This window comes from Plectrocnemia conspersa, unplaced genomic scaffold (assembly GCF_051122295.1).
Source record: "Plectrocnemia conspersa isolate PC_06_02 unplaced genomic scaffold, ASM5112229v1 ptg000009l, whole genome shotgun sequence".
NCBI lineage: Eukaryota > Metazoa > Arthropoda > Insecta > Trichoptera > Polycentropodidae > Plectrocnemia > Plectrocnemia conspersa.
In genome coordinates this window covers 17,040,657-17,053,370 of record NW_028277173.1, presented here as the reverse complement: position 1 = coordinate 17,053,370, position 12,714 = coordinate 17,040,657, and the positions used below count along the sequence as shown (strand labels likewise).

The 12,714-nt window shown below is 28.0% G+C and overlaps 1 protein-coding gene across 3 annotated transcripts; it reads right to left on the bottom strand.

The window, feature by feature from the left end:
- Nucleotides 1-2,408: 2,408 nt before the first annotated feature.
- LOC148232081 (lysosomal acid glucosylceramidase-like) lies at nucleotides 2,409-10,727 on the bottom strand. Of its 3 annotated transcripts, none has more exons than XM_088192140.1 (13): nucleotides 10,643-10,727; nucleotides 8,297-8,375; nucleotides 8,101-8,237; nucleotides 7,906-8,035; nucleotides 7,706-7,838; nucleotides 7,484-7,640; nucleotides 7,259-7,419; nucleotides 4,838-4,961; nucleotides 4,657-4,770; nucleotides 4,448-4,592; nucleotides 4,121-4,200; nucleotides 3,768-4,045; nucleotides 2,409-3,690 (listed from the first exon to the last, which is right to left on the bottom strand). In XM_088192140.1, the coding sequence occupies exons 2-13, from the start codon at nucleotides 8,346-8,348 to the stop codon at nucleotides 3,591-3,593; spliced, it is 1,611 nt and encodes a 536-aa protein (XP_088048266.1). In that variant the 5' UTR covers nucleotides 8,349-8,375; nucleotides 10,643-10,727; the 3' UTR covers nucleotides 2,409-3,590. The 3 variants fall into 3 exon arrangements, with proteins under 3 accessions (XP_088048266.1, XP_088048267.1, XP_088048268.1); XM_088192141.1 differs by having other exon boundaries at nucleotides 7,706-7,835; nucleotides 10,643-10,716; XM_088192142.1 differs by lacking the exons at nucleotides 7,259-7,419; nucleotides 7,484-7,640; nucleotides 7,706-7,838; ... (2 more) ...; nucleotides 8,297-8,375; nucleotides 10,643-10,727 and adding an exon at nucleotides 5,825-6,844.
- Between the last annotated feature and the right edge of the window lie 1,987 nt (nucleotides 10,728-12,714).

Here is a 12,714-nt window from a genome sequence, read left to right as displayed (position 1 = left end):
GAAGAATTTGTCAATATTTGAAGATCTTATAAAGACATACTACTATAAAAAATGGACGATTGTAAGATTATTTAGCTTGCTCAGTATGCAAAAAATTAGAGGACACATTTTGGTGATATTCACGCAGTTTTTTTGATTATATTTAATCTTTACATAAATTGCTAGTTAGTCACATATTTTTTTTATTTTATAATATAATAAATCTAATAGTAAATACTAATTTTATCTTTTCAATTTATATTAGACTAATTAAATTATATTTTAAACTCTATCACACTAACTATCTAAAGATATTTGAGCTTGTATGTAGTTATTTAGTCGTGTCTTCAGAATCCAAATAGATTTTTTTTTGATTTCAAATATGGAAAGTCCAATGAGTTGAAAACGTAATTACATAAGAAGTGTTAAAATATATATATATATATATATATATATATATATATATATATATATATATATATATATATATATATATATATATATATATATATATATATATATATATATATATATATATATATATATATATATATATATATATATATATATATATATATATATATATATATGTAGTGTTTTTTTTGTCATAAAACGCTGGCACCTTTTTTCAAAGAATTTTCTGAGTTTTAAATGTTTTCAAATTTAATGATAGCTCCACAATCAAAATATTAACAGATAAAATGACAGAACACACAAAAATAACACACAAATATAAAAGATAAAAATGATAAACGCACTTATGATGACTGGAAAAGGAAAATTCAATTGGACCTTTATATTTTTTATACTTATAAGCTTGTAATTTTTTTCCTGGATAATTTTTATTTTTTAAATAAAAATTATCGATAGTATTATTAAAATACATTTGGGTGTCCCTTATATAGAGCAAATATTTTTACGAAGTCCTATACGCATACCCTCTAAATGTATTATATTTGATTCTTAACACTCATTAGTGAAATATCAATTTTCTAGAATAACGTTAACCTATGCCGAATTGACGACAAAGAAAAAAAATCAGCGCTTCTCACCTCTCTGTGGGCATCCGCCCCGCTGGACCCCCGGTTGACATTAATTTATCGACTAGCTGAGAATGAAACTGAAGAACATGGAACATGCATTTGCAAATTTCCGATTAATAAAGTGTTGGTAATAAATCAGATACTTATTCCATATGTCGTGACTATTTTTAGGGTCGTTTTTAAGGCGGTTGGTAAGAGCAAAAACAAGTTCCATGTTTAAAAAAATGGTTGATTAGGTAAAAAATTGAATTCCGTTCAATTTCAGGAAAACAGAACCAGAATGTATTTAACTCACGAATTAATAAGCATTTTACATTTAAAAAACATAATTATTGAAAATGTTTTCATTTTAAAGCGTCTTACTATTGGGCAACATCTCTCTGTGTTCCTTTACACAATGAAGCAAATATTGTTTTTGTTCCTCTTTTACTATAATCAGAGCATGGAAGTCTTGTATCAACTTTATAGCTCTTTCAGCTATATCTTTAACTGCTTTCATCAACAATACAGTTATTATTGTTTTCCAAAAATGATGCGCTGTATTCTCATGAAGTTGGACATATGTGGAGAAAACCATCATTAAGTTTGAGACGAGAGAATAAATTCTTACCTCTTTATCTAAAAAAATCGATTGTAATTTTGAATGGATATGTAAATATTAACCACTTTTAATTTATTAATAAACTCACCATACAAATATTCACCAAGTTCTTCAATTGACGGAATGTAACGATACCCAAAACTCGAAATATTTTCTTTGTTCAAATTTGTAACTATTTTTGTTTTTGTTTCTTAATCAATCTTCTTGTGAAATAGTGACAAGATAAAAAATTCGTCAGTTTAATACTGGCTAAACTTCTTTTGCTGCTTTTAAGATGATTTCGTCAACATTTTCATATCCCTTATGTAGAGATTCAAAAAATATTGCACGATAATAATAGTTTTAAATACAAATAGATTTGCTTTGCATAAAAATAAAACGCATAACTTTTAGATCACTACAGAAATATTTTAATAAGCCAAAGCTTTAGAGATTCTGTTAGTACATGGATAAATCTCTATCAATTTAATATTTTTCTGAACAAAAATAATATCCCGTATCGCCAGTTGAAATATGTGTTCCTCACAATCCATAGCAGTGAAAAAATATTCTAAGGTGTTACACTGTATGATATGAAAGATCTTAATATTATATTGAGAATTATTATTTTTATATAAGTATGCAGAAAGTGGTATTATTAACTAACTTCCACTGTTTTTTTTATTTGTATTTAAATTGGGAATCTGAAAAAAAAATATAGCAATGCTGGCTACAGATAATTTATTAAAAAATATAATACTTCACAATATACACCCACTTTGCTTCGAGCTCAAAAATTCTATAGATTTGGTATTTTAAAAAATATTTATTGCATTAAAAATACTACGCAATATTGTGCGTCATTTAACACATATCAACATGCGTCTTATTTAAATAAACAAGACACGGCATAAATAAATATTCCCAAAAACGATGACACATGGGGCTTTTGATATTATTGTTATTTCTGTTAAATTAAATTTCAATATTTAATCACAAATATTAATAAAATAACTTTCATGAAGCCTAATACATTTTGGTGTAGGATCAATCTGTACATAGATATGTTTTATGTTATAAATATATTAAGGACCTTGTATTTTAGGCTTTGTAAACGTATCTCTGATATATTTATTTTTAACAGTTACTTATAAATATGTATTCTAAATTGTACAATAACATGTTTGCTCAAAATTTTGTTTTTCATTAAAATTACAAAAAATATTTCATCAGACGATAAAGGAAAAGATCAAAGATACACAATAGATTTATTCATCATCATAGATAGCAGAAAACAGTTACATGTGCTTGTTAGTTAATATTTGAACTATTATTATTTCACTAATTGATATTTATTTTAATAAATGAAATTTTCATTAAATAATCTATGATCTATGTGTTTTTTTATTGTAAGTAAGCTATAATTAAAAATTTTGAAGTTAATAAATGTTTATTGAATAAACAGATTTACACTCGCTTTTAAATTTGTAGATATAAAAAAGTGTTATTTTATTATAAGATATGTAAAAATATTCATTTAAAAATATTATTTATTGAATATTTATCCTGTTATGATTAATAAATAGTATGTAACTAATTTATTGAGGTCTTCAATATTTATATACTATATGCTGACAAATAGCCCGTGGTTACATAGTCTGACACAAAAAAAGACTCCCAGAGTCGTTTGAACGAAAGAACGAAAGATCTTGAAAAATTTTTTTTGCTCCTAACGGTAACCTTAACTGTAACCTTTAATTTGATTTTTCATTTTAAAATAAAATGAAATATTCCCTCAAATAAAATCATTTACCATCAACATTATTATTATATACGCCTCTAACACATATAGATTATACAGATAAGTCTTATGAATTGTTTTTAATTATATTTTTAATAATTAACATACTTTAATTTTGCAGCCAATTTCTCGCATAAATATGTCATATCACAGTCAGTAAAATATTATTTTTGGTTAGTAATAATAATCACCAGTACACTACAGAGTGCACTGATCTTCGAGGTACATCAATTGATATGTATCCTCTTCCACTTTCATATATAGTAACCTTCCTATCGAAGTCGTTCCTTAAAATACAAAGTAAAAAATATTAAAATTGCTATTCTATTTAACTATTTATACTAATTATTCATATTAAGCTTACGGATTATAAAATATCACAACAACCCCATTGTCAGGTCTCAAAAATGCAACGTTCTTAATATCTCCTTTAGTTGTATCGACGAATATTCTCTTTGAACCACGTGGAATAAATTTACTAAAGTGCCCCATCGAATAAAACAACGGTTGTTTTAAAAATTCGTCGTTTTCTGGTATTACTATGATTGGAGAGTCTACGAAGTTATTAAACCAATTAGGCCCTCCTCGTCTATCGAGTGCTAGATTCCAATCAGTCCAGCCTGTGTACCAATTGTTTAAGTCCTGTACAAATAAATAATATTTTAGCCTTTTAAAAATAATAAATAAGTAAGCAATCAATAATTAAAAGTAAAATACTTCGATAATATTATCTATATACAATTCAGCTCTAGACCAAGAACCGAGCTCAACTTTTTCTGTTTCCCATGGTTTGTCACCTGGAAAAATATAAAAATAACACTGAATATAAATTTAACAGCATATAAATTTAGTAGTATTTACTGATTATTAATATAATAAATAATTCATAAAGATTTAAAAGCAGAAGATATTAACTTTATAATGGACATCTATTGATCGACGTCGAAAATTCATCATGATAAAATTATTTTTAGTTTAACTATTTTAATAAATATGCCATAATTTAGATATATTCTGAATAATTAATTAATTAAACAAACTTACCAACGCAAGCTTCAGTAGATATCAAAAATTTATTAGGAAAGGTAATGTGAGTTGTATTAATCACATTAGCTGGAATCAATCTATCCCAATACCAATGAGTTGCTATTCCGTTTATGTACTGCATCGTGTTTTGATTTTCGGACATCTGTTGAAAGATACATTAACAATTCGATTATTAATTTAGTTTTATACACATTTAAGAATCTTACCCATTCAATCCACCAAGGAATACTAAATCTTTGGTCGTCAAGGGCTAAAATATTAACGTCGCCAAATTTGGACGCTCTCAAAGATGGTCCCAAATTATTAGCCACCCATACTGCCTGAGTACATTTATTTTTGAATTAATTATTACAATAATTAACGATGTATAATCAAGTAATTATTAACCTGTTCTCTTGGCATCCACCCCAGGGAATTGAAGCCCATGACTGGTATAATGCCATTGGATGGTTCGTTTCCAGTTGTGACGGCCCAAAATGATATATCGTTCATGTGGTACGCATCTAAAAATCTGTAAATATTATATAATCGTTTTTAATTATAGTTTATATCATATTTTATGTATATATATAAAAAAATACAAATTACTTTTCAATAATATAATTTTTTATGAAGATGTCTCAAAATCATTGTGTTGCACAAAAAGCAAACTAAATTTAATTTAATAAAGGTGCAAAAATGAGATTTTCTTAATAAATTCATAAATGACGCATTTTCTAAAATTATTATTAGATTATCAGTTGAAATAGAATAACTAAATTGCTGTAAGTGCTTTTAAGTGGTACTTAAAATACAATGGTTTTGCTATATTGATTGACTCAAAGAAGGACATTAATAAGCAAATGCATTACTCATAAGTATCCCAACTATAATTTTAATTATTTTAATGAATTATATGCAGTTTAATTTTAAACTTACAGTATATCAAATATATTATTATTTACACTTGTAATTATACAAGACGCGCTAAAATCGGATATACCAAACAAATACGTTGTATATTATGCAATGCAAATATTACTAAAAATAATATTGCTTGAATATCTATAAGATTTCGCAATTATTTGTCATAGGTAATATGAAATAGTAAATAGTGTTATAAGTATATAGATACACATGTACCGGTGTATAAATAAAATATTATATTTATTCATACTGATTTTTAATCTCAAATTTGTCACTTAAAACTTCATTGCTTCTTGAATTGAAGAGATGTATAAAAGTCACATTGATCCTTAAAAATAGTGATAAATCACGTATCGAAAACTTTTGACTGGTTGCAATAATTCTTTAAGATATATTCACAATCACTTTTGGCAGGCGCTAGTGGACCAACAACACGGTTTTCATCCGCATTGCTTAACGCTCACTAACCTCAAACGCCTTTCGAAGGTGGCGACAAAGTCTCTTGAGTCTAAAATCCAGCTCGATGTAGTATATGCCGACATAAAAAAAGTATTCGACTAAGTTTGCCATGAACTTATTTTTCGCTTCTCTAGAGTTACAAATGGCCGTCACCAGTATGTGAGCTATGGTAATTTTCATTCTAACGAGCATTTCGCTCATTATGGAGTACCGCATAGATCCAGTTTGGGTCCTTTCTTCTTTCTACTTTTTATCAATCACATATATGGCAAGTGAGGATTTTTAAGAATACCCTTACAGTTTTGATGAAAATGTTTTAAGCAGAAATACATTATGTTAGTGCTTATATACTATTTTGTAAAAAAAGTGCTTCGCTCTTTCCTATTCTGTATCGTCTGACCAATGCGTTACTTTGGGGGCGTACACAGACTTGTTACTGTCTGTTACTTTTACTTTTATTTTAAAAATACATTTTGCTTATCGGCAATTATAAAAAAAGCTGGAAATTTTGTAATAATGTCAATGGCCACATTTTGAATTTCTAATCCGCCTTAATATCTAATTGCCATGGGAACTTGTATAACAGATCACAAATACATATAGCAATTAATGTTTTTGGCAAGTAAGTGTGACAAGTTTAGTCTCATCAAAGTTTGCGATAAGGTTGACGCATTGGATGCTCGGCTTCGTTATGTGGAGCGCGTGTCACTAACAATTTAATAGTGATATAAGTACTCATTGTTGGTGTAGAGTCTACACCAACAATGGATAAACTCTTTTCCTTGAACTGTCTACACTGTAGACACTTCAAAGAAAAGAGTTTATCCAATGGAGCACTTTTAAAGTTGCTGAAGGATAGCTTTGACAATCCGACGATGCTCGATAATTTTAAGCTGTGTGATATAGATTGCCCTAGAGTCGCGATCGTGTCCCTTATTCTTCATCGTCGCGACCAAGGTGTCAGCGCTTGAAGACGCTCCCATTACACGAGTCCTTTAGCTTCCCAACGAGCCTGCCAAACACTATAATGTTTTCGGCGATAGCTATGAGGAGCTGGAACAATTTATGCAGGATCTTTAAGTGTGATCCATAAAAAAATTTGTATAATAATTGGTATAATTTAAAATTCCATACGCAATTTTAATAATAATACGTATGCATTGATACGTATGTTTGTAAATAAATGATTGCTTGTTTGAGCTGATATATGGCATATGCAAATATAATATTAAATATAAATAAATCTCGTTGCGACTCATTCTAACACTAGTTCACTTAACACCTGCATTTACTTAGTGAAAATTTAATACTTGTATTATATAAAAATACTAACATATGAATATAAGTCACACTTTTTCGGCCGCAAAATCCAAAAAGTGTATGACAATTGACATAGTTTTCAAACAAAATTTAACTTCAATTTTTGGAGGCGAAAATTCATACCTTATGTGATAATCCGCCCATGTTTGATAGTATTGCGTAAGCAATCTACTAAGACCTCCATAATTATTGTTTGTCTTCATCCAGATAGGAGGAGACCAAGCCGAGCCAATCAAGTAAATATCATCAGTTGCTAAGGCTTGAGCTTGTTGTATCAAAGGGATCTTAAAACAAAAGAAATAAACTATAATAAATTTAAATCTAATTTTTTTTAAATTATCATAATACCTTATATTGATAATCTTCATCGGCTAACGAAAAGTTAGATAAATGAACGTCGTTTTCAGGGTACATATTATAAGCATAAGGATGAGTCGAAAAATCGCAACCTCCGATTGGAACTCTTCCCGTATTATATTCGATACCATTTTCACTGAAATAAGTCCTGAAAAATAGCAAAAGTATAAGTTTTCTTCAATATAAACGCGAAGAAATGTATTGAACTAATACTTTAATAAATTTTCTGAGGTAGGCGCAGTCAAACTCAAGATATTTATTCCAGCAGCATCAGTAAAAGCTCCGCCGAATCCATTAATGATTTGATACGATTTATCTCGGTATACTTTCAGCGTAGACTGAACTACTTTTATTACATTTTTACTATCAATATTTTTATTTTTTACTATCAATATATCATAATAGTAACTTACCTGGTGCTTTTGGAGTCGAAGTTAATCTCAACAGCCAGTCGAAAACTCCGTTTCCATTGTTATTATTAGAATATTTTTTTGGTGTATTTGGCGAAAACTCTCCTTTGACCCGTGTGAATCGATCACCTTCCTTTTTAAGCATAAAAAAGCAATATAGATTATGATAAATATTTTAAGAATATATTATTAAAATACCTGAGACGAAAAGTAGTACTCATAATGCCCTTTTGGCAAAGCTTTTAGTTTAGATATTTCGTCACAGTATGTCGAATTGCAAACGCATACTATTGAACTATGATTATATTGTCTTGGAATACAAGGTTTATTGGCAGCTAAAAAAATAGTGTAATTAGTTGCAAAAAATATTTTTATTGCTATATTTATGACATACCCGCATATTGAAAACAAAGAATAATCGATAAACACAATAATGATCGAATCATTTTTGTAAGATTTTCATCGAAGTTAATCTGAAAAAAATAATCACTATATGGATAAGAAAATTAATGACAAACTATTTTTTTTAATAATTTTGTAAAAAATCTAGTCTTTAAATAAATATATAAAATATTGCCATCAAATTTTTCGAATACATTATTCCTGTTTTTAATGTTTTATGTTTTCGTTTTCGCGCTGTTTTGTCGCTGCGCTATTTTATCGGCGCTAATTTGTCCCGCATTGTTTTAATGGGACAAAGGAGAATGTGCTGCTGATACGAATTTTCAATTTGACTATTTTTATAGAAATGCTGTTTATGTACATATGACTGTTCTTTATTATTAAAACAAATATGTGACAAAACCACTCAACCATATTTAGATAAGCATTTACCACTATAAAAAATGTGTCGCTTATAAGCATTAAAAGCGCAGCAAACAAAAATGCTGTTAGTCTTAACGAATCGCCGACAAGGACATTTTATACGTATGGATCAGAGATTCTGAAAGTCAACGGTCAATTAGGACCCTTACAAATGCATTGCATTGACAAGTGTAATGCGGAAAGTACATTGGTGATAAAAGTCCAATTCTTGTAGGAAAGACCATCTCGACCGAAGTTATATAAGCACATAAAATTCACTATCGAGAGGGACACTCTTCAAAATTTTTCACAAGTTGAGACAATGAGAATTTAACCAGACTCTCACTAAGTAGAGTTACGCCAAACACTGACCGAGAAAGCAACCGCTTCCCTCTTCACGCCAAACTTGGTTCAGCTACTTTGTCTGAAATCTAAAATTCAGCACGATCATATGAGACAACTGGGGTGCTTAAACGCAGATAAGGATACGAGATCAAGTATTTATTACAAACTGTATGTGGACTGAGAAATGGTTGCAAAATTTTGTAACTAAATAATTTTGCTTTATATCAAAATGCTAAATATAAAAAACGCGCTGAAAGTTAAGTCTATGTATATTTTTAATAAGTCTCCAGAACTGTTATTTATGTAACTAAATATTCTTTTGAAAAAGTTTTTTTTTCGATTAAGGGGTAGTTTTTTGTTATTTGGGGAATTCAAATTATAGATTCCGATTCAAGAATGTCACTTACTTAAGTGTCATAGAAGACGCCAATGACTGACGGATCGTCAGAGTGAAATACGTTCTTCATAACAAAGCCGAACATCTTAGAAAACTTACCGCAAACGTCATTTACGTGTAGAGAGAACCTCCACTTGGTCTCAAAAGTGATTTTGAGATCTTAAGTGGAAGTTTCTTGAGGTAAAAGGCTTCCACCAATATAGTGATTATTGGGATTGAGAAAATTACATAATGTGGCATTAAACAAAAAGGCAGAAACAGAACGGGATCAAAAAAATTAAACCGTAGAGCACTTTCTGTATGCACTCTTTTGTAAAATACAAATAATTTTCTCAAAGTGAAACTTAATGAAAAAAATATTCAATAAGAATATCGGACAATCGCAAAAAAAGCAATGGTAACAATATTATATTGTATGTGTATGTCAACATATCTAAGCGAAGCAGCATTTTCTCTTTACTAGTAATATTAAATAAGTATTTCTTACAAACGGATTAAACCCTGCGAATTATAATTTTATATTTGATATCGATTTGTTACATAAAATATGCAAAATTAAAAAATAAATAAACCTCAAATAAAATTTCATAATAATTTTTTTTTTAATTTCTATTTTATTTACTGAGTATCCTTTTTATATAAATATATACATAGTTGAGTTTATTTATTAATCACCAATACCAATATGTATTTCAGGATATTTTACCATATTTTTTTTATATTTTACGGTATTGAATAGTGAATAACTGTTACGGATGTAGATTTTTACATTTAGTTTGTTTTTAATTGACAAAACTACAAATCATTTTTTTTATACAGTAAATACGTTCGACTATTTATTAACCAATCGCATTCGTAATTGAAGAGCAAATACTTTCTTCATATTTTAACGAGAGATCTTTGTTACACAATTCAAATTACAAAATCAAATTAGGTTGTAATCTCAAAATTTGTACAAACCCCTCATATGAACAGAAAAATAACCATAGAGTAAAATAAATTATACACACTCTGCTTACACTAATAAATAATGATTCACAATGTTTATGTAATTAGATTATTATGTCACTACATAGCAACCGGCACACATTTTATCAAAAGAATAACACAATTATTTTAGTTATGAAATTAGATGATTTTGCTTCTATGCACTTGTATTTATAAATCGATATTTTTAACAAGAAATAGTTTTACCGATTCGATGAGCAAGTACTTGAGTCCGCCACTCGGTCACTAACTATGGACAGTTTGCATTGGTTGGCTTGTTATATGAATGTGTGTACTATATCATTTCAAAGCAGGGATTGCCAACTAATAATTTTAATGTGAAATAATAGATCATCAAAAATTGTGATGCGAAATGCGAGGAGCTGTAATAATATAATGCTACTTTATATAATATGATTTTTATTTACATATAATGACACATTAGTGTTTAGAATATGAAATTTTATTTATATCAAATATAATTTATGATTTAAACGAATACAAATATTATATGGATATTTTTAAATAAATATAATTAATTGAGTTTCCGTATAAATGTTTAATATTATATTATATATGTAAGATACTGCCGAGTTTTTAAAATTGCTAACTTCTAGTTTTTTGCCCCAAAACACGTTCCAGCACCATCTCACGGTCTCCTATATTTTTACTCATCTTTGCAAAATAAAATAAAATTAAACAAAATATTTAGAGAGATAATTTGAACTTATTTCACATTAAAAATATTTTTTATTTAACTGCATTATTAATTTTATATTTATATTTCTTCGCATATTTTTTAAAATAAAATAAAAATAATAACATATAAACGAATAATCCAAAAATAATTTTGATTGTCACTATTATACATATTATAACAGTTAAATTAAGTTTACAATATAAGTTACAAATATTAATAAAATAAATACCATTATTTATAAACACCTTCTAAAACATTTTTAATGATCAATATCATTGATCTTGGGAACTGACTCATTGACATTGATGATTTTTGGTCGTGGTTATGTGCCATGAAAATCTAAATACAATTAAATAGAGGCTATCTGTTGGCATTTTCAACGTTGACCCAAAATTAAACAGTATTTAACAATATCAATGCTAGAATTAATTTATGGTTGAAAAGGCTGTGGAAATTTTTTTATATATTGATCTCAATGTATAAAAATGTTTATATATTGAGTTGAGTCAATACCGGGATTCAAACTATTACATATTAGAGTTTGGTTTATTTTTAATAACTTTAATCATAGAGTGCAGTTATATGTTATGTTATTTTGTTGGAAGCATTCCAAAATTGACCTTGGGTACGAGGACAACCTGTGCAATATTTTCTTCGTCAATGGCAAACGAATCATATTTATTATAGTAGATATTCGAACTACGCTTATATAAATAAATGATATAAAACAATTAAATAAATAAACTATGATAAATGTATATACATATTAATCTATAACACATAAAATATATTGATATGGCAAAACATAGATAATTAAAAGAAATCATATCTCTCACACCATTTGACTTATATAATTGTTTTGAACACATGTAGTGATAAAAACATTATCGTAAACTATCGATGCTTAAACATTAATCAAATGCTGAGAATATACTTAGCTGTAATAATAAATAACTTAAATAGTAGCTGACCTGATTTTTGTAAATATTTATATTTTTAATTATTTGAGGTATTTGTATGAATTCAATAGAAATATAACCTTAAGATAAAAAGAAGATTTTTACACATTTCCTATAATTTCCGAAACCTGTTTATCGTCAAGGGTAATTACACCATAATCTCTCAAGAGTGAGATCAACGAACTTTCCATTATTCACTTCTTGCTACAACTGAGTCAATCGGTATTGTTATTGATATAAATCCTTGAAAATATCCTTCAAATATTTTCCTTATATTTCTTTTAAGTATCAAGAGGAAATATTGCAAACAAAATATTCCTTATCACAAATCTAAACATATACAATCACAAAGACGATTTTTACGGCACCCAGATTTGAAACCGTTCTTATTTTTGATAGTTCAAATTTGTAATCATCTACAAAAGAGTAGTATCGCATTCGAATTACCATAAAAGTTACTAACGTTCCGACACAAGTGCACGTGACTAAACTTTCGATTTCGCAGTTAGTTACGAAACATTTTTTTCATTACAATTACAACCTTTTTTTGTTCAAAATTAAATAGTCACTGTACATTTCGATCCATAAATATAGTTCTAATCGCATGAATCGCGATAAAG